Genomic DNA, 21,244 nt, shown 5'->3' with positions numbered 1-21,244 from the left:
AAATCTCTAGAGACAGATATCACACATGATTTCTGCTTGAAATCATGACTGGAAGGCTGATGCCTCAGCCCTTAGCTCAGGGCTCCAGCTATGCATTTGGTTTGCTAACTTGCTAGCTAAGTGTCTAAAGGCACGTGACATTAAAACGATCACTTGAGTATCTGGTCAATATAATGGATAGTTTGTGGTTGTCTGTTTGTTTACCTACCCAAAATGCCACTCTACCATGCAGTGTGACCTTGGTAGTTGTAGGAGCAGAGAGAGAGAGGGAGAAGAGAGAGAAATGTTGGCATCCTTTGCCCGAGAACTGGCGGGCAAAGGATGCCAACATTTCTCTCTCTGCTCAAACTCAACAATGCATTAATCAATATCAATGTAACACTCAAAATTACACAAGGTAAAACAAAAACACATAAGAAATACAAAGAAGAAGAACATGAGAAAGTAAGAAGCTATATACAGGGTCAGTTCCAATACCATATTTAGGATACTGGACTGATAGAGGTGCTTCCTTTCACATTAAATTAATGGATTTGGATATATCAGCCACACCCATTGCTGAGTCATGCAATCTCCATAGACAAACAGTGGAATTAGAATAGCCTTACTGAAGAGCTCAGTGACTTTCAACGTGGTACCGTCATAGAATGCCACCTTTCCAACAAGTCAGTTCGTCAAATTTCACCATGTCCTGCTAGAGCTGCCCAGGTTAACTGTATGTGCTGTTATTGTGAGGTGGAAACATCCAGTTGCAAAAGTGGTAGGCCACACAAGCTCCCAGAACGGGTCCACCGAGTGCTGAAGTGTGTAGCGCGTAAAAGTATTCTGTCCTCAGTTGCAACACTCACTACCAAGTTCCAAACTGCCTCTGGAAGCAACGTTGGCACAATAACTGTTCGTCAACAGCTTCATGAAATGGATTTCCATGGCCGAGCAGCCGCACACAAACCTAAGATCACCATGCACAATGTAAAATGTCGGCTGGAGAGGTGTAAAGCTCGCCGCCATTGGACTCTGGAGAAGTGGAAACGCGTTCTCTGGAGTGATGAATCACGCTTCACCATCTGGCAGTACGATGGACAAATCTCGGTTTGGCAGATGCCAGGAAAACGCTACCTGCCCCAATGCATAGTGGCAACTGTAAAGTTTGGTGGAGGAGGAATAATGGTCTGGGGCTGTTTTTCATGGTTTGGGCTAGGTCCCTTAATTCCAGGGAAGGTGAATATTAACGCTACAGCATACAATGACATTCTAGACAATTCTGTGCTTCCAACTTTGTGGCAACAGTTTGTGGAAGGCCCTTTAATGTTTCAGCATGTCAATGCCATAATGCACAAAGCGAGGTACATACAAAAATGGTTAGTCGAGATCTGTGTGGAAGAACTTGACTGGCATGCACAGAGCACTGGCCTCAACCTCATCGAACACCTTTAGGATGAATTGGAACGCCAACTGCGAGCCAGGCTGAATCACCCAACATCAGTGCCCGACTTCACTAATGCTCTGTGGCAGAATGGAAGCAAGTCCCCCAGCAATGTTCCAACATCGAGTGGAAAACCTTCCTAGAAGAGTGGAGGCTGTTATAGCAGCAAAGGGGAACCAACTCCATATTAATGCCCATGATTTTGGAATGAGATGGTCCATGAGCAGGTGTCCACATACTTTCATGTAGTGTATGTATAGGGGTAATGTGATGAGGCATCAGGATATATGATAAACAGAGTATTAGCAGCAGCGAATATGTAAGTGTGTGTGCGTGTGTGTAGAGTAATTATAAATGTGAGTGCATGTTATGTGTGTGTGAGCAAATTAAGTGAGTGTTGGAATGTCAGTGTGCGTGAGTGTTTAGATTCCAGTGAGTGTACATAGAGACAGTGCAACAACAACAAAAAGTACAAGGGTCAACTCAGATTTAGCTATTTAGCAGTCATATGGCTTGGGGATAGAAGCTGTTCAGGAGCCTGTTGGTGTCAAACTTGATACACCTGTACTGCTTGCCATGCGGAGGCAGAGAGAACAGTCTATGGCTTGGGTGGCTGGAGACTAATTTTCCGGGGCTTCCTTTCACACCGCCTGATATAGAGGTCCTGGATGGCAGGGAGCTCGGACCCAGTGATGTACTGGGCTGTCCGCACTACCCTCTGTAGCGCTATGTGAGTGATGGCGGTGCTGTTGCCATACCAAGCAGTAATGTAGCCAGTCAAGATGCTCTCAATGGTGCAACTGTAGAATTTTGTGAGGATTTGAGGGCCCATGCCAAACCTTCTCAGCCTCCTGAGGGGGACTAAACACACACCCCTGTGGGGCCCCTGTGTTGAGAGTCAGAGTGGTGGAGATGATGTTGCCTACCCTCACCATACCACCTTGGGTCGGCCCGTCAGGAAGTCCAGGACCCAGTTGCAGAGGGAGGTTTTCGGTCCCAGGGTCCCAAGCTTGGTGACGAGCTTGAAGGGGACAATGGTGTTGAACACTGAGCTGTGGTCAATGAAAAGCACTTCACATAGGTATTCCTCTTATCTAGGTGAGTGAGGGCAGTGTGGACTGCAATTGAGATTGCGTCGTCTATGGATCTGTTGGAGCGGTATGGAGTGGGTCTAGGGTGTCTGGGATGATGGAATTGATGTGTGCCATAACCAGACTTTCAAACCACTGCATGACTACAGATGTGTGCTACAGGGCGGTACTCATTATAACATGAAGCCTTGGAGTTCTTGGGGACAGGAATGATTGTGGTCATCTTAAAACATGTGGGGATTACAGACTGGGACAAGGAGAGGAGAGGAGAGGTTGAAGATTACCGTGAATATGCCTGCCAGTTGTTCTGAGCCTGTTCTGAGAATTTTGTTAAGTGCTAGCTTGTTATTTTTCTTGTCCTGCGGTGGAATGTACACAACAGTCACGATAACAGCTGAAAACTCCCTCGGGATGTAGAAGGGTCGGCATTTGACCATCAGGTATCCCAAGACAGGTGAACAATAGGTTGAGACTTTCCCTGCACTTGAGACAGCACACCATTTGTTATTGATGAACAGGCAAATCCCTCCCCCTCTCGACTTCCCTGACTCCAATGTCCTCTCCGCCTGGTGAATGGAGAATCCATTGAGTTGGATAGCCATGGGGGGTATCTTGTTCGAAAGCCATGTTTCAGAAAAGCAGAGAATATTGCAGTGACAAGAGTCCTGTTGGTAGCAAATCCGCGATCGGAGGTCATCCATTTTATTATTAAGTGGCCAATAGAATGGAGGGACGATCTCGCCCCTCTCTTGCCTCTGTAATGCCGGAATTGGAATTACAGAAAGAGCCCAGAGCAGATGAGTCAAAGTTGAAGCTGAGATTGAGGTAACTAATTGCCGATCTGATGTTCAACCAAATTCAACACTCTCTCATTGACCTCCATACTCCGTGCTGCTGGAAAAGACCGATTTTGGCCCCTGTTATGCCCCTGGCTACACCTCTTCCTCTCTGAGTCAACTCACCACTTTGCCACCCGACTTCTGGTCGAACAGGACCATGGTGACTCGTTTGGGCTCTCGATGGTAGGTGCAGTAGTGCTTGACCCAGGTTGACACGAAAGAGCCTGAGAGAGGGAAGAGAGAGGAGCAGATTGAGAAGCAGAGAGGGGGGAGTATTGGACACATTTTGTGGGTTACCATGGTTATTGCACACGCTGGGTCCCCCGTCACCTCTAAGAGCATGATATTCTCATCCTGAATACAATTACTCTTGTTGTTTCTATGGAGAAATTGAAATCTATTTCAAACAACACTGGTGTCTAAACAACATTGGTGTGACTAAAGCAGTAGTCGTGATGTTACCGCCACCCATGCTTTTCTAAGTGGTAAATATAAATCACTGAGTAGTGAAATTGTATCCCATTGCAGCATGAGAGAGAGAGGGAGAGAGGGAGAGAGGGAGGGAGGGAGGGAGGGAGGGAGAGAGAGAGAGAGGGGGGGGAGAGAGGGGGAGAGAGAGAGAGAGGGGGGGGGGGAGAGAGAGGGGGAGAGAGAGAGGGAGAGAGAGAGAGAGAGAGAGAGAGAGAGAGAGAGAGAGAGAGAGAGAGAGAGAGAGAGAGGGGAGGGGGAGAGAGAGGGGGAGAGAGAGGGTGAGAGAGAGAGAGAGAGAGAGAGAGAGAGAGAGAGAGAGAGAGAGAGAGAGAGGAGAGGAGAGGAGAGGGAGAGAGGGAGAGAGAGGAGAGAGAGAGAGAGAGAGAGAGAGAGAGAGAGAGAGAGAGAGAGAGAGAGAGAGAGAGAGAGAGAGAGAGAGAGAGAGAGAGAGAGAGAGAGAGAGAGAGAGAGAGAGAGAGAGAGAGAGAGAGAGAGAGAGAGAGAGAGAGAGAGAGAGAGAGAGGGAGAGGGAGAGAGAGAGAGAGAGCAGGATGGGACACTCACGTTTCTCCTGTACAAACAGGTATCCCTCCATGGTGTCATGGCTGATACTCTTGTGCTCATGGGGGTTCTCCTTCATCTTCCTCATCAGACACTCCACCTCAGACCGTGTGCTTTCAAAACGGTTCCGCGTCTGAACGGGGCAGGAAAGGAGACAGACAATGATGGAAACATCCTAACACCATTGTCTGCAGTCAGTGTGTTAGGGCTAGGACAAAACCTTATATTTTTCACATTTATTATGGTATTTTATGTTTTTTTAATAATAAAAGTTCTACATATGCTTTATGAGTAGGTCATGACCCTAGAGTGGCAACACATCAATTATAATTGATTGTAATTGGGATTTCTAGATTTGGATTGTTTTATACTGTTCAAACTAAATACATTTTCAGCATATTCTACAATTTCTGCATTTACTGTACTTTTGTAATCATTTCCACACTGTGCCACGCAGAGATGAATGATATGGGCAAAACATCTAGGCCTAGTTAAAAGCTGAACTGTTGGAATCATGGAAATAGAATGATTATTCTAATTATATAGTTCAAATAAAGTGGGCAGCACCTTGAATGCATTGTTGTTTGACATGACAATTAATGAATAAGCCAGGGAGGGATTATTGACAGGGTAGGAACCAAAGTGTTGGCCAATGTTTCCAGGGGACCCTAATTAGTGAGAGATTAGCAAACTTAGGCATGTCATGACAACAACAAACTCTGAACTTACTTATCCATTCATAACTGACCAAATTATGAAAGACAAGCATTGTCATTTTGAATTCTGTAAAGTGAGTGTTAAAGAGGTGAAATAATTATTGTTGTCCATCAACAATGACAAGCCACCTGGGTCTGACAACTTTACTGCGGATGACAACAGACTATATCTCTCCAATCTAAATCTACAGGAAAGTGTGTGCTCTCAGGCCTGGATGGAGAAAACGTAATTCCGCTACCTAAGAATAGCAAAGCACTCTTTACTGGCTCAAACAGCTGACTAATCAGCCTGCTACCAACCCTTAGTAAACTTTTGGGAAAAAAATGTGTTTGACCAGACACAATTATATTTCATAGTAAACAAATGACTGAAAAGAAATTAGCTGAAAGAAATTGATAATAATGAGCTGTTTTGTTAGACCGATCATAATTTGCTGCTGGAAAAACGTATGTGTTATGGCTTCACATCCCCTGCTATATTGTGGATTGAGAGTTACCTGACTAATATAACACAGAGGGTGCTCATCAATGAAAGCCTCTCCAACAAAATCCAGGTAGAGTCGGGCATTCCCCAGGGAAGTTGTCTTGGCCCCTTACTGTCTAAAATATTTACTAATGACCTGCCACTGGCACTGAGTTAACTTTTTATGGCTGCAGGGGCAGTATTGAGTAGCTTGGATGAAAGGTGCCCATATCAAACGGCCTGCTCCTCAGTCGTAGTTGCTAATATTTGCATATCATTATTAGTATTGGATAGAAAACACTCTGACGTTTCTAAAACTGTTTGAATGATGTCTGTGAGTGATAACAGAACTCATATTGGCAGGCAAAATCCTGAGTTGAAATCAAAACAGGAAGTCAGAAATCTGAGCTTGTATGTATTCACCAGAGTCCCCAATGAAATCCCCTTGAGATATGAATGATGTTGCACTGCCTAGGGGTTCCACTAGATGTCAACTATCAATAGAAATTATAATGAGGCTTCTATGTTGTTGTGGGAGTGAATGAGAGCAGAATATATCAGATGTCCATCAATCAGCCATTTTGTGATCGCGCTTTTTCATCGTGGTAGTCACTTGCGTTCCATTGCTCACGAAGACAAGAAGGAATACTCTTTATTGAAGATATATGTTAAAAACATCCTAATGATTGATTCTGTACTTAGTTTGAAATGTTTCTTCGACCGGTAATATCACGTTTTGAAGTTTTTGTCCGATATAACGCTGACCAGAATTAGCGTTGGGATATGCATACCAAACGCGCTAACAAAAGAAGGTATTTGGACATAAATAACAGACATTTTCGAACAAAACAAACATTTATTGTGGACCTGGGATTCCTGGAGTGCTTTCTGATGTAGATCATCAAAGGTAAGGGAATATTTATCATGTAATTTCTTGTTTATGTTGACGCCATCTTTGCGGCTGTGGTGTTCTTACTTTTGAGCGCCGTCTCAGATTATTGCATGCGTTTCTTTTTACGGAAAGTTTAAAAAAAATCTGACACAGCGGTTGCATTAATAAGGAGAGGTATATCTATAATTCCATGTGTATAACTTGTATTATCATCTACATTTATGATGAATATTTCTGTTGAATGATGTGGCTATGCAAAATCAGTTGATGTTTTTGGAACTAGCGAATCTAACGCGACAATGTAAACTCAGATTTTTTTATATAAATATGAACTTTATCAAACAAAACATGCATGTATTGTGTAACATGAAGTCCTATGAGTGTCATCTGATGAAGATAATTCAAGGTTAGTGATTAATTTTATCTGTATTTCTGGTTTTTGTGAATGCTATATTTTGCTGGAAAATTATTGTGAAAATTATTGTGGTTTGGTGGAGACCTAACATAATCGTTTGTAGTGCTTTCGCTGAAAAGCCTATTTGAAATTGGACACTTTGGTGGGATTAACAACGAGAATAGCTTTAAAATGATATAAGACACGTATGTTTTAGGAATTGTAATTATGAGATTTCTGTGGTTTGAATTTGGCGCCCTCTATTTTCACTGGTAGTTGTCATATCGATCCCAGTATCGGGATTGCAGCCATAACAGGTGTACCTAAAGTGCATTCGGAAGTTATTCAGCCCCCTTGACTTTTTACACATTCTGTTGCATAACAGCCTTATTCTAAAATTGATTAAATATATACCCCATAGTGATAAAGCAAAGAAAGGCATTTAGAAATGTTTGTATAAAAAAGTACAGCCTAGAGTCTTCTTGGGTATGATGCTACCAGCTTGGCACACCTGTATTTGGGGAATTTGTGTACTTTGCTCCATTCATCTTTCCCTCGATCCTGACTAGTCTCCCAGTCCCTGCTGCTGAAAAACATCCCCACAGCATGATGCTCCCACCACCATGCTTCACAGTAGGGATGGTGGCAGGTTTCCTCTAGATGTGATGCTTGGCATTCATGCCAAAGAGCTGAATCTTGGTTTCATCAGACCAGAGAATCTTGTTTCTCATGGTCTGAGTGTCCTTTAGGTGCCTTTTGGCAAACTCCAAGCAGGCTGTCATGTGCCTTTTACTGAGGAGTGACTTCTGCCTGGCCAATCTACCATATAGGCCTGATTGGTGGAGTGCTGCAGAGATGGTTGTCCTTCTGGCAGTTTCTCCCATCTCCACAGAGGAACTCTGGAGCTATGTCAGGGTGACCATCGAGTTCTTGGTCACCTCTCTGACCAAGTCCCTTCTCCCCCAATTGCTCAGCTTGGCCAGGCGGCCAGCTCTAGAAAGAGTCTTGGTGGTTCCAAACTTCTTCCATTTAAGAATTATGGAGGCCACCTGGACTATTTACATTGAACCCCCCTCTTTGATTTTACACTGCTGCTACTCACTGTTTATTATCTATGCATAGTCACTCTACAAATTACCTCGATTAACCTGTACCCCCGCACATTGACTCGGTACCGGTGCCCCCTGTATATAGCCATGTTATTGTTATGGAAATGTATTGGGTTACTTTTTGATTGACTAGATTTTTTTATTTTGATTATTTAGTAAATATTTTATTAACTCTATTTCTTGAATTTCATTTTTGGTTAAGGGCTTGTAAGTAAGCGTTTCATTGTAAGGTACACCTGTTGTATTCGGAGCATGTGACATAGCATTTGATTTGATTTGATTTGTGTTCTTGAGGACCTTCAATGCTGCAGACATATTTTGGTAACCTTTCCCCAGATCTGTGCTTCGACACAATCCTGTCTCTGAGCTCTACGGACAATTCCTTTAACCTCATGGCTTGGTATTTGCTCTGACATGTACTGTCAACCTTATATAGACAGGTGTGTGCCTTTCCAAAACATGTCTAATGAATTCAATTAACCACACATGGACCCCAATCAAGTTGTAGAAACATCTCAAGGATGATCAATGGAAAGGATGCACCTGAGCTCAATTTGGAGTCTCATAGCAAAGGGTCGGAATACTTATATAAATAAGGTATGTGTTTTTTATTTTTAAGAACTGTTCTAAAATGTCTAAAAACCTGTTTTTTCTTTGTCATTATGGGGTATTGTGTGTAGATTGATGATGAAAACAAATTGAATAAGGCTATAACGTAACAAAATGTGAAAAAAGTAAATGGGTCTGAATACTTTCTGAATTAACTGTATGTACGCCATGACTCAACATTATACACTTCGGCTACCACAGCAAGTGAAATCACTGCAACATTACCTTGTCACATGTGAATTCCAAATGTCTCTAACGGTCTCCCTACAGTCAGCTGTTTTATGTGTTTAACACACTCACTGTTCCAAAATGTGATTGTTACACAACAGGAGAGTTAACCCGCGCTGCCCTCAAACCAGGGCACGCTGCCGGCTAATTATCTATAAGCTATGTTTAAACTTGTTCATTTAAAATTATTTTCGAACAACAGTTTGAATTGAGGTGTGATACGCCTCCTCATTAATTCACATAAGAAGTAGCCCATTTCACTGTTGCAGACTATTTATGTTTGAGGCTTTATTGAGCTGGCCAAGTCCAAGCACTTCCTCAGTGTTTCCCCAGATCAAGTATGAAGACAATGTGCATCTCTAGTCAGAACACATTTTCTGTCTGGCGCCCGCATTGCCTTCATTGTTATTTTCCTTAAAAATAATAACTTTGGTCATGTGTCCGTTCCTATCAAAGTAAATGCCCTATTTTCTGTATATGCTGTTGTTGTTTCTACTGTAGCATACCGTATATATGTATGGAGCATACTGTATTTACCGTTTTTTTCACGTTTTCAACAAACTATAGTTTTGGCAAGTCGGTTAGGACATCTACTTTGTGCATGACACAAGTCATTTTTCCAACAATTGTTTAAAGACAGATTATTTCACTTATAATTCACTGTATCATAATTCCAGTGGGTCAGAAGTTTACATACACTAAGTTGACTGTGCCTATAAACAGCTTGGAAAATTCCAGAAAATTATGTCATGGCTTTATAAGCTTCTGATCGGCTAATTGACATCATTTGAGTCAATTGCGGGTGTGCCTGTGGATGTATTTCAACAACTTCCACACATCTGGTTCATCCTTGGGAGCAATTTCCAAATGCCTGAAGGTACCATGTTCATCTGTACAAACAATAGTACGCAAGTATAAACACCATGGGACAACGCAGCCGTCACACCGCTCAGGAAGGAAATGCTTACTGTCTCCTAGAGATTAATGTATTTTGGTGCGAAAAGTGCAAATCAATCCCAGAACAACAGCAAAGGACCCTGTGAAGATGCTGGAGGAAACTAAATTAAACTAAACTAAACTAAATACTAAATTATCTAGAGCCACAGTAAAACAAGTCCTATATCGACATAACCTGAGGCTTGCAAGCCGATGAACACTATACTAACCGTGATGCACAGAGGTGGCAGCATCATGTTGTGGGGGTGCTTTGCTGCAGGAGGGACTGGTGCACTTCATGAGGCAGGAAAATTACGTGGATATATTGAAGAAACATCTCAAGACATCAGTCAGGAAGTTGAAGCTTGGTCGCAAATGGGTCTTCCAAATGGACAATGACCCCAAGCATACTTCCAAAGTTGACAACAAAATCAAGGTATTGGAGTTGCCATCACAAAGCCCTGACCTCAATCCTATAGAAAATCCGTGGGCAGAACTGAAAAAGTGTGTGCAAGCAAGGAGGTCTACAAACCTAATGCAGTTACACCGGCTCTGTCAGGAGGAATGGGCGAAAATTCACCCAACTTATTGTGGGAAGCTTGAGGAAGGCTATCTGAATCGTTTGACCCAAGTCAAACTATTTAAAGGCAATGCTACCAAATACTAATTGAGTGTATTTAAACTTCTGACCCTCTGGGAATGTGATGAAATAAATAAAAGCTGAAATAAATCATTATCTCTTCTATTATTCTGACATTTCACATTCTTAAAATGAAGTGGTGATCCTAACTGACCTAAGACAGGGACTTTTTACTAGGATTAAATGTCAGGAATTGTGAAAAACTGAGTTTAAATATATTTGGCTAAGGTGTATGTAAACTTCCGACTTCAACTGTAAACCTATCCTGTGTTTAACCCGCATTTATTGATAAATCCCCCATCCATAGTAATATTTCCTGCATCATAACCCCCACGATACCTTCCCCCATTTCTATACCCCATGGACATGAAACACCCACACAAATGAAATTACATTAAAACTGTAATATTTTATCTTTCACCGAGTCGTAGCTGAACGATGACATGAATAACATACAGCTGGCGGGGTTTACTATGCATCGGCAAGATAGAACAGCAGCCTCCGGTAAGACAATGGGTGGCGGTCTGTGTATATTTGTAAACAACAGCTGGTGCACGAAATCTAATACTAAGGAAGTCTCGAGTTTTGTTCGCCTGAGGTAGAGTATCTCATGATAAGCTGTAAACTACACAATTTACCAAGAGAGTTTTCATCTATATTCTTCGTAGCTGTCTATTGACCACCACAAACCGATGCTGGCACTAAGACCGCACTCAATGAGCTGTAGAAGGCCATAAGCAAACAGTAGCCGGAGAATTGAATGCAGGGAAACTTAAATCCGTTTTACCTAATTTCTACTAGCATGTTAAATGTGCAACCAGAGGGAAAAAAACTTTAGATCACCTTTACTCCACACACAGAGACGCACACATACAAAGCTCTCCCTCTGACTCCATTTGGCAAATCTGACCATAATTCTATCCTCCTGATTCCTGCAAACAAGATAAAACTAAAGCAGGAAGCACCAGTGACTCGGTCAATAAAGAAGTGGTCAGATGACACAGATGCTAAACTACAGGATTGTTTTTCTAACACAGACTGGAATATGTTCTGGGATTCTTCCGATCGCAATGAGGAGTACACCACATCAGTCATTGGCTTCATCAATAAGTGCATCGATGACGTCATCACCACAGTGACTGTACGTACATACCCCAACCAAAAGCCATGGATTACGGGCAACATCCGTTAAAGGGTAGAGCTGCCCCTTTCAAGGAGCGGGACTCTAACCCGGAAGCGTATAAGAAATCCCGCTATGCCGTTCAACAAACCATGAAACAGGTAAAGTGTCAACACAGGACTAAGATTGAATCGTACTACACCGGCTCCGATGCTCGTCGGATGTGGCAGGGTTTGCAAACTATTACAGACTACAAAGGGAAGCACAGCCGAGAGTTGCCTATTGAGTCGAGCCTACCAGACGAGCTAAATTACTTCTATGCTCACATTTCAAGGCAAGCAACACTGAAGCATGCATGAGAGCATCAGCTGTTCCGGACGACTGTGTGATCATGATCTCTGTAGCCGATGTGAGTAAGACCGTTAAACAGGTCAACATTCACAAGGACAGATTACCAGGAGGTGTACTCCGAGTATACATGTACCAACTGGCAAGTGACTTCAAAGACTTGTTCAACCTGTCCCTGACTGAGTCTGGAATATCAACAAGTTTCAAGCAAACCACCATAGTCCCTGTGACCAAGAACACTAAGGTAACCTGTCTAAATGACTACGGACCCGTAGCACTCACGTCTGTAGCCATGAAGTGCTTTGAAAGGCTGGTCAAGGCTCACATCAACAACATTATCCCAGAAACCGTAGACCCACTCCAAGTTGCATACTGCCCCAACAGATCCACAGATGATGCCATCTCCATTGCACGCCACACTACCCTTTCCCACCTCGACAAAAGGAACACCTACGTGAGAATTCTATTCATTGACTACAGCTCATCATTCAACACCATTGCGCCCTCAAAGCTCATCACTAAAGCTAAGGAACCTGGGACTAAACACCTCTCTCTGCAACTAGATCCTGGACTTCAGCTACGCTGATCCTCAACACGGGGGCCGCTCAGGGGTGCGTGCTCAGTCCCCCCCCCCCCCCCTGTACTCCCTGTTCACTCATGACTGCATGGCCAGGCATGACTCCAACACCATCATTACGTTTGCCAACAACAAAACAGTGGTAGGCCTGATCACCGACAATGATGAGACAGTGTATAGGGAGGAGGTCAGAGACCTGGCCATGTGGTGCCAGGATAACAACCTCTCCCTCAACGAGATCAAGACAAAGGAGATAATTGTGGACTACAGGGAAAGGAGTGCCGAACACGCCCACATTCTCATCGATAGGGCTGTAATGGAGCAGGTTGAGCAACAAATTATCATGATCCAATCACACCAAGGCAGTCGGGAAGAGGGCACGACAAAGCCTATTCCCCCTCAGGGGGAGGACCGATTTGGCATCGGTCCTCAGATCCTCAAAAAGTTATACAGCTGCACCAACGAGAGTGCCTGGTTGCATCACTGCCTGGTACGGCAACTGCTCAGCCTCTGACCGCAAGGCACTACAGAGGGTAGTGCATACGGCCCAGTACCAATCACTGGGGCCAAGCTTCCTGCCATCCAGGAACTCTATACCAGGCGGTTTCAGATGAAGGCCCTAAAAATTGTCAAAGACTCCAGCCACCCTTGTCATAGACTGTTCTCTCTGCTAAGTGGTACCGGAGTGGTACGGAACACCAAGTCTAGGTTCATAAGGCTTCTTAACATCTTCTTTTTCAGTTCTGCCCACAAATGTTCTATGGGATTGAGATCAGGGCTTTGTGATGGCCACTCCAATACCTTGACTTTGTTGTCCTGAAGCCATTTTGCCACAACTTTGGAAGTATGCTTGGGGTCATTGTCAATTTGGAAGACCCATTTGCGACCAAGCTTCAACTTCCTGACTGATGTCTTGAGATGTTGCTTCAATATATCTATATAATTTTTCTCCCTCATGATGCCCTTTCTCCCTCATTTTGTGAAGTGCACCATTCCCTCCTGCAGCAAAGCACCCCCACAACATGATGCTGCCACCCCCGTGCTTCACGGTTGGGATGGTGTTCTTGCAAGCCTCCCCCTTTTTCCTCCAAACATAACGATGGTCATTTTGGCCAAACAGTTATATTTTTTTTTCGTCAGACCAGAGAACATTTCTCCAAAAAGTATGATCGTTGTCCCCATGTGCTGTTGCAAACCATAGTCTGTCTTTTTTTATGGTGGTTTTGGAGCATTGGCTTCTTCCTTGCTCAGTGGCCTTTCGATATAGGACTTGTTTGACTGTGGATATAGATACTTTTGTACATACTTTTGTACAAGTACCGTTGATCTCTAGGAGACAGATCAGGACTTGTAAATGCACAAAGTAGACGTCCTAACCGACTTGGCAAAATTATAGTTTGTTAACAAGAAATTTGTGGAGTGGTTGAAAAATGACTCCAACCTAAGTGTTCTAATGACCAACTTAAGTGTATGTAACTGGGCTGTGAAGAGACACACAGGCACAGAAACACATTTTAATATTGTTGTATGGTATTGTACATTTTGTGTTGTGGATATGTAGTGGTGTGGTGATGTTATCCGATGTAGTGTTTTATTTTGTTTTTGTTGATTTATTTTGTGATGTGCCTTAATGTGTCTTGGACCCCAAGAAGAGTAGCTGCTCCTTGGCAGCAGTTAATGGGGGTCCATAATGAATTCAAATAAAACATAGCTAACATATTCATGTTTCACCTACTCCTCTCTGATTTAAGATACGGTTGTATAAACAACATACTTATCTAGGCCTAGACCAGCATTAGTACCAGGCTGTATTTATTACCTATCTACATTTGCTCTGACTCTTAGTACATTTAGCTAGCTAGCTAACTAGTGTTTAGCATTAGCGGCTATCCAGATTTATTTTAGCCACAACTTGCTAAGAAAAGACAAACTAGCGGACAGTAGTTTGCAAAGAGTAAGATACACAAACTAATAGTGGAATTGTAGAACGCTTGTGGAAAGCAGCATTGTTTTCACCAACATCTTGTTGCGTCTATCTGGCCATGCGGACCACGGCAAGAAAGTGTTCGTGACTCTGTGGTCGAACAACTGCTCTCTCCACGAAGTGACAGGGGGCAGGGCTTGGTGTAGGAAGAGGCATGCAGCAGGAGGGAGGGAGAAAGACAACTCAAATAGCAAACGGAGTAAACTATGAAAACTGACATAACGCGTGCTGAGCTGCGTATCACATTTAACAAACCAAACATTGAAATACCGCTATTGAAGGTAAAGTAAAAACCCAAACCGGTCCACGCATCAATACGGGTATATAGTAAAATACAATATACTGCCCAGCCCAGCCTTGAAATGTCTTTGGTGTGGCAAAATATTACATCTCACTAGCACCTAATGGCCCGTAATGTATGGCATTGATATGTATCTTACATTCTGAATGCTGATAGTGAGGTCTGTCTTGAAGTGGTTGAAGTCTTTGGCCAACTCGTACCCATGGTGATAGTAAGTAAACAGCCCTTGAAGAAATGCCAGCAACTAGAATTGATACAAAGGATGAAACGGAAAGGAAACATGGTTGAGAAACGTAATTCAATTCCATCAACCTAATCTACTGTAATTTGATTTGAAAGGTACTTGTTGTCAGCTACATTTGTTCTGTAGACAGTGTGGATGAAGGAGAGATGACTAAGCATGTAAGATGTATAGAGTACAGTAACAGTATTAGGGTTGCAAAACTCCAGTAACCTTCCCAAAATTCCCAGATTTTCCCAAAAATCCTGGTTGGAAGATTACCTGAATCAGGAGGGAATGAGCAGGAAATCGGGAGACTTCCTACCAGGATTTCTGGAAAACCTTGGAGGTTTAGGAAAGTTCATGGCATTTTGCAACCCTCAACAGTATAGACAGCATGCTGTGGGAGATTGACATGCTCACTCACCGGCTCTACGAAGTCAAACATCTTCCTCTCCTGGACCTCCTGCACCTTGAAGACATACTCCAGAGACACCTCGTAGAAATGCTGCCGCACGTGGTCCACCTGGCTGTCGGCCTGCACCACACGCAAAAGGATGGGATGCTGTTTGAAAGGACTTTCAGGTGAAACCCGCGGTGAAGTCATGCTGATTGCTCTCCCACCTGAATGGTCGTGCTTTACACCACACAGGCCGACACATCATATCTCCACCCACTTCAACTTTGCTTTGATCTCCTCCCATTTAGGTGTGAGATACCGGACAATTCTGAGGCGCACCGTGCCCTTCGGGAGGAGTTTCATCGCAAGGGCTATCACCATAGAGAACAATTCCATGTCATTTCTCCCATGGACAGGGGAGGGGGGGGAGACTATACCTGCCTGGCTGTTGCTTGTTCCTTCTATTATTTCAGATTTGTTTTAAGTATCTATGTGTGAGCTGTGACAAGATGTTCCTCTTGTGGGACAATAAACGCGATTCTGATTCTGTGTGAACTGACTTACAGCGCACACACACACACTTGCCCACACGCATGCACAAACACATGCCTCTTAACATAAACACATGTCATGTCATGACTAGCCAACTCTAGCCCATTTTGATTGTGGGAAAGGAGAACAATGTATGCTTACTTCATGAAGATGTGCTTCTTTCTTCTTTGCTGATAGGCTTAGGTGCTTCTCCAGTACAGCACAGTACTTCTCTGTCTCTTTGTCGTATTTCTTCTTGGCTTCCTGTGATAGACAGTCAAAAGGTCACCAACAGTCACCTTGTTTCCAAGTCCTGGACACCACATAGTACAATTTATATTGAAATTGTATTGAAGAGGATGTCCCAATGAGGTCAGAAGACCTCTATATAACACATAGAGCTCTGTTTTGGCATCATCACTGCCGCCTTCCAACAGAACATCCTTTCCAAAGACTCATGGGTATTATTGGTATGTCCAGGGCTTTGCTTTACAGACAGATTTAGAGGAAAATATTGTGAGATGCAGGTTGAAATCACATCTCCTCTAGTACTGCTGAAACCAACAGAGGCAGCCCACAGCTGGTGGGAAAACAATAGAGCACTTTAAACCTGCACGTTAGACAGACAGACGGACAGACATAACAGGATGTCTCTCCCAGCCTCTCTCTCACAGACAGACAGACAGACAGACACACACACACACACACACACACACACACACACACACACACACACACACACAGACAGACAGACAGACAGGTGTCTCTCCCAGCCACTCTCACAGACAGACGGATAGATAGAGCAGGGTGTGTCAGTAACATACAGTCCAGCACTCCTCACCCTGGGGTGCACTGACTGTGTCCACACCTACTACTGACTGATGTCATCATCATCCCTGTCCACCCGGTCACATGACCCGGCCTTTCATCGCCAGCCAGTTTCCACAGGACGTAGAACCAACCCTCCTCAGAACAGAAGGTCCACCACCAACAGCTGCACAACACGTCATTACAGAGCATCCTAATGTAAGTAACAAAGGACCCTTCAATTTGCTCTAACCCTTAATAATAAATGAACCCATGTCTTGTCTGTTATACACTGCAAACATGTTTCAATGTGGGCTCTTTTGAGTCCAAGTATCCCTTTTCGGAACACTAAATTATTCTTCAAACGTTTAATTAACCTACACATTCTTCTAACTTAGACTTCAAAATAACGATATGGTGAGAGGTCAAATCAGAAAGAGTTTTGTCAATATGTAATAAAGTTCACTAACATTTCTTCATTGACTATCAACCAAGTAAATCCTGATGCCCTTCATGTGATACCTGTATTGACCAGATGGTGGCAGTGTCTTATCACAACAGACCTGTCAGCTCTGGCGGACAGAGCAGAGAGCAGTTTAGACTCAGAGGTACAGTATAGGGAGAGCTCTGGATGCTGTCATCAATGGGGATTTAATAAAGGAATGCTATTCCTTGTGGTGTATACATTTTAGACCTACACAAATGTAACTTCCTGAATCAGGACAACCAGAACAAAGTCAGTTACCTGTCAGACTGAGGGGGAAACTGCTAATATTTGAGTGATCAGTACATTTCTTAAAAACCTGGTACTGTAGCAGCAGATAGGTTCAAATGTCCCTTTCAAGGTTTAAGAGGGATTATGAGATGGCTACATAACCCCAAAAAATACTATAATTCACTTTATACTCCACAGGGGATTGTAAAATCATACAATGACCCAGTAGTAGGGATTACCAGGACATTTAGAGGGGGATCCTTCACCCCAGCATGACTTGGGGGAGTCAAGTCATAATATCTCCTTACCTTGGCAGCGCTGATCTGCTCCTTCCTGAACCGCTCCAGTGGCATGATCAGCACATCATCGGCATTCTCAATCTGAGGAGAGATACAGGAAGTCACCAGACGGCTGACAGGAAGTCACTCTACTGACATACTGTATAAACACAGAGAGGCCTGCCGCCAGACCTTCACTTATTGGTTATACAACGCTTGAATTCCAAAGCAGTGAGCCCATGTTCCAGCATATATCTGACACTCACCATCCGTGTTCTCTCATCCTCCAGGTTCTGCAAAACTCCAGCAAACTCCTGTAGAGACTTTGCTGTAGATGGATAGAGATAAACAGGCCAGCCAGACAGCCAGACAGACAGACCGACAGACAGACAGACGACACAGAGGGAGGACAACAATATATAATGAGTCAGTGGTCATCATTTGGCTCCATACATACCATTCCACATTTGTGACCTTGCTTGCAAAACAAGGCTTTTAATTTGAAACCCTAGTTTACATGCTTGCTTTAGACCACAGTGTGTTTTCAACTAGCAAGCTTATTGCCTGTTCATTCCCTGCTCTAGGTCCAGCCAAGAATGACTGCATTGTTTTGGGTCAGAGTTTCCACTTGAGATGCCACAATCCTGTTCCAACATTTCCACTTGACAGAATGAGTACTCTCCAAATGTAGACCTCAAGTCACTTATAACTTTGAATTCCTACTGTAAAAAATATTCCAGGAATGTTCTTTCAACATAATGGCAAGTTTATTCGAGGTTATTACATTTCATCCAACTCCATCCAATGAGCCTAATTGTGTTTATTACGGCTTTCCTGTACCAATTAGGTGCACTGTGAGTGCAATTAGGTAGAACAAGACAGCCAGGCCAGAATGTGTACAGCTGAGTGCAGACTAATGGAGTGCATTAGCACTACTACAGTTGATATGAATGTAGTGCAGCAGTTGGTTACAGTTGAGGGTGGTAACTATTACTACACAACAATAGCGTGCAGGACAGTCGAGTGTGGTACAGCAGAACGGGATGGAGGGCGTTTACTCGCTCACCGATACATATCTCGTCGTCCGTCTCTGCGTCACCTATGCACTGGAACTTAAACTCATTGAGAGACTCCGCAAACTTCCTCTTGGCTGTGGACAGATCTGAACGGGGACAGAGAAAGGGCAAGTCAGGTCAACAAAAAGAGGGAGGCATGTGGGCATCTTTAAAAAAAAAAAAAATGCACGAGATGCTAAAGGTTTCTCTGAGACAAAAGCTCCAGCTATTTTGCTCTACTTTGCACAGGTTTTGTGTCAACCATTCTCACACAGCCAGAGAGAGAGAGAGAGAGGGAGGGAGGGAGGGACAGAAATTGGCCCATGCTTGTGTAAATAGCATGAGCCCTTCCTGCGGCCCTATGTGCGGAAAGATTTACAACCTCTTGCCAGTCCGAATAAATGAAACACAGGCCCTTGCACTTTTTCATAAATACTGGATGCCTCAGCATTTCAAGTAAGCTCTCACCTCAGGAGTGAGACCTCAGCGCTGGCTATAAAACGCCAATTGGTTCAGAGTTCACTCTCGTAAAAAGTGAGTCACAACGTGTCGCTGGTATTAAAGCTGATGTGCATCAGGCAGGCCACCTGATCCAACACCAGGTCCTTGTCATGTTTCACCACACCTCTGAAATGGCTCAAATGAGGTATTATGAGTTTCGCCATTGTTGTTTCTCGGTAAGGGGAATGTTGGAGACTGTTGAAGAAGGATTAGTTGAGTGACAGACTGTGCTGTAGAGGATAGGTAAGCCAAACACCCTGTCACACAAATAGCAGTACGGGGTAACAGATGTGAGAAAGACTTGGAGCTAGGGCTGGGAAAGGCCTGACTTTTCCACTGTAGATATATCAGACAGCAGGCCTGTCATGTCATGCCACCTCTCCTCCGTGAGGTTTTCCACACATTTCTCCAGCACGTCCTTCACTGATTCCCTCGCTGGATCTCTCTGTCTCTATCCTGTCTCTATCGCTCAGTCTCTCTCTCTCTCTCTCTCTCTCTGCTTTTCGTCAACTTCAGACTTTTATTGTCACTCTGTAGGCTGCATGACAACATAAACTGAGTGTACAAAACATTAGGAACACCTTTCTAATATTGAGTTGCGCTCCCTTTTGCCCTCAGAACAGCTTCCATTTGTTAGGGCGTGGACTCTACAAGGAGTCGAAAGCGTTTCACAGGAATGCTGGCCCAGGTTGACTCCAATGCTTCCCACAGTTTTGTGTCAAGTTGTCTGGATGTCTTTTGGGTGATGGACCATTCTTGATACACATAGGAAATTGTTCAGCGTGAAAAATCCAGCAGCGTTGCAGTTCTTAACACACTCAAACCGGTGCGGCTGGCACCTACTGTACTACCATACCCCGTTCAAAGGAACGTAAATCTTTTGTCTTGCCCGCTCACCCTCTGAATGGCACACATACACAATCCATGTCTCAATTGTCTCAAGGCTTAACAATCCTTCTTGAACCTGTCTTTTCCACTTCATCTACACTGATTTAAGTGGATTTGTATACTCAGTGTTTTGTACACTCGGTGTATATGTTTTAGAGGTCGACCGATTAATCGGAATGGCCGATTAATTAGGGCCGATTTCAAGTTTTCATAACAATCGGAAATCGGTATTTTTTTACACCTTTATTTAATCTTTATTTAATTTATTTGGGGCGGCAGGGTAGCCTAGTGGTTAGAGCGTTGGACTAGTAACCGAAAGGTTGAAAGTTTGAATCCCTGAGCTGACAAGGTACACATCTGTCATTCTGCCCCTGAACAGACAGTTAACCCACTGTTCCTAGGCAGTCACTGAAAATAAGAATTTGTTCTTAACTGACTTGCCTAGTTAAATAAAGGTTAAAAAAATAAGTAAAAATCTTTATTTAACTAGGCAAGTCAGTTAAGAACACATTCTTATTTACAATGACGGCCTAGGAACGGTGGGTTAACTGCCTCGTTCAGGGGCAGAACGACAGATTTTCACCTTGTCAGCTCTGGGGATCCAAACTTGCAACCTTACAGTTAACTAGTCCAACGCAATAACGACCTGCCTCTCTCTCGTTGCACTCCACAAGGAGACTGCCTGTTATGCGAATGCAGTAAGTCAAGGTAAGTTGCTAGCTAGCATTAAACTTATCTTATAAAAAACAATCAATCAATCATAGTCACTAGTTAACTACACATGGTTGATGATATTACTAGATATTATCTAGCGTGTCCTGTGTTGCGTATAATCTGACTGAGCATACAAGCATACAAGTATCTAAGTATCTGACTGAGCAGTGGTAGGCAGAAGCAGGCGCGTAAACATTCATTCAAACAGCAATTTCGTGCGTTTTGCCAGCAGCTCTTCGTTGTGCGTCAAGCATTGCGCTGTTTATGACTTCAAGCCTATCAATTCCCGAGATGAGGCTGGTGTAACCGAAGTGAAATGCCTGGCTAGTTAGCGCACGCTAATAGCGTTTCAAACGTCACTCGCTCTGAGCCTGTGGTTGTTTCCCTAGCTCTGCATGGGTAACGCTGCTTCGAGGGTGGCTGTTGTCGATGT

At 43.6% G+C, this 21,244-nt stretch overlaps 1 protein-coding gene across 2 annotated transcripts in view; it reads right to left on the bottom strand.

Annotated features, from left to right (window-relative positions):
- Nucleotides 1-21,244, bottom strand: part of LOC109892979 (rho GTPase-activating protein 26) — a 126,719-nt gene that overhangs the window by 45,124 nt on the left and 60,351 nt on the right. For both annotated transcript variants that reach the window (XM_031826934.1, XM_031826933.1), the window contains exons 2-9: nt 18,720-18,815; nt 17,920-17,981; nt 17,684-17,755; nt 16,016-16,117; nt 15,350-15,460; nt 14,842-14,946; nt 4,389-4,518; nt 3,477-3,577 (exon numbers count right to left, since the gene is read on the bottom strand). In XM_031826934.1, coding sequence (XP_031682794.1) covers nt 3,477-3,577; nt 4,389-4,518; nt 14,842-14,946; nt 15,350-15,460; nt 16,016-16,117; nt 17,684-17,755; nt 17,920-17,981; nt 18,720-18,815 — 779 coding nt within the window. The remainder of the gene's footprint in view (nt 1-3,476; nt 3,578-4,388; nt 4,519-14,841; nt 14,947-15,349; nt 15,461-16,015; nt 16,118-17,683; nt 17,756-17,919; nt 17,982-18,719; nt 18,816-21,244) is intronic.

This window comes from Oncorhynchus kisutch, linkage group LG6, assembly GCF_002021735.2.
Source record: "Oncorhynchus kisutch isolate 150728-3 linkage group LG6, Okis_V2, whole genome shotgun sequence".
Lineage (NCBI taxonomy): Eukaryota > Metazoa > Chordata > Actinopteri > Salmoniformes > Salmonidae > Oncorhynchus > Oncorhynchus kisutch.
This window is presented reverse-complemented; position numbering and strand designations above follow the sequence as displayed.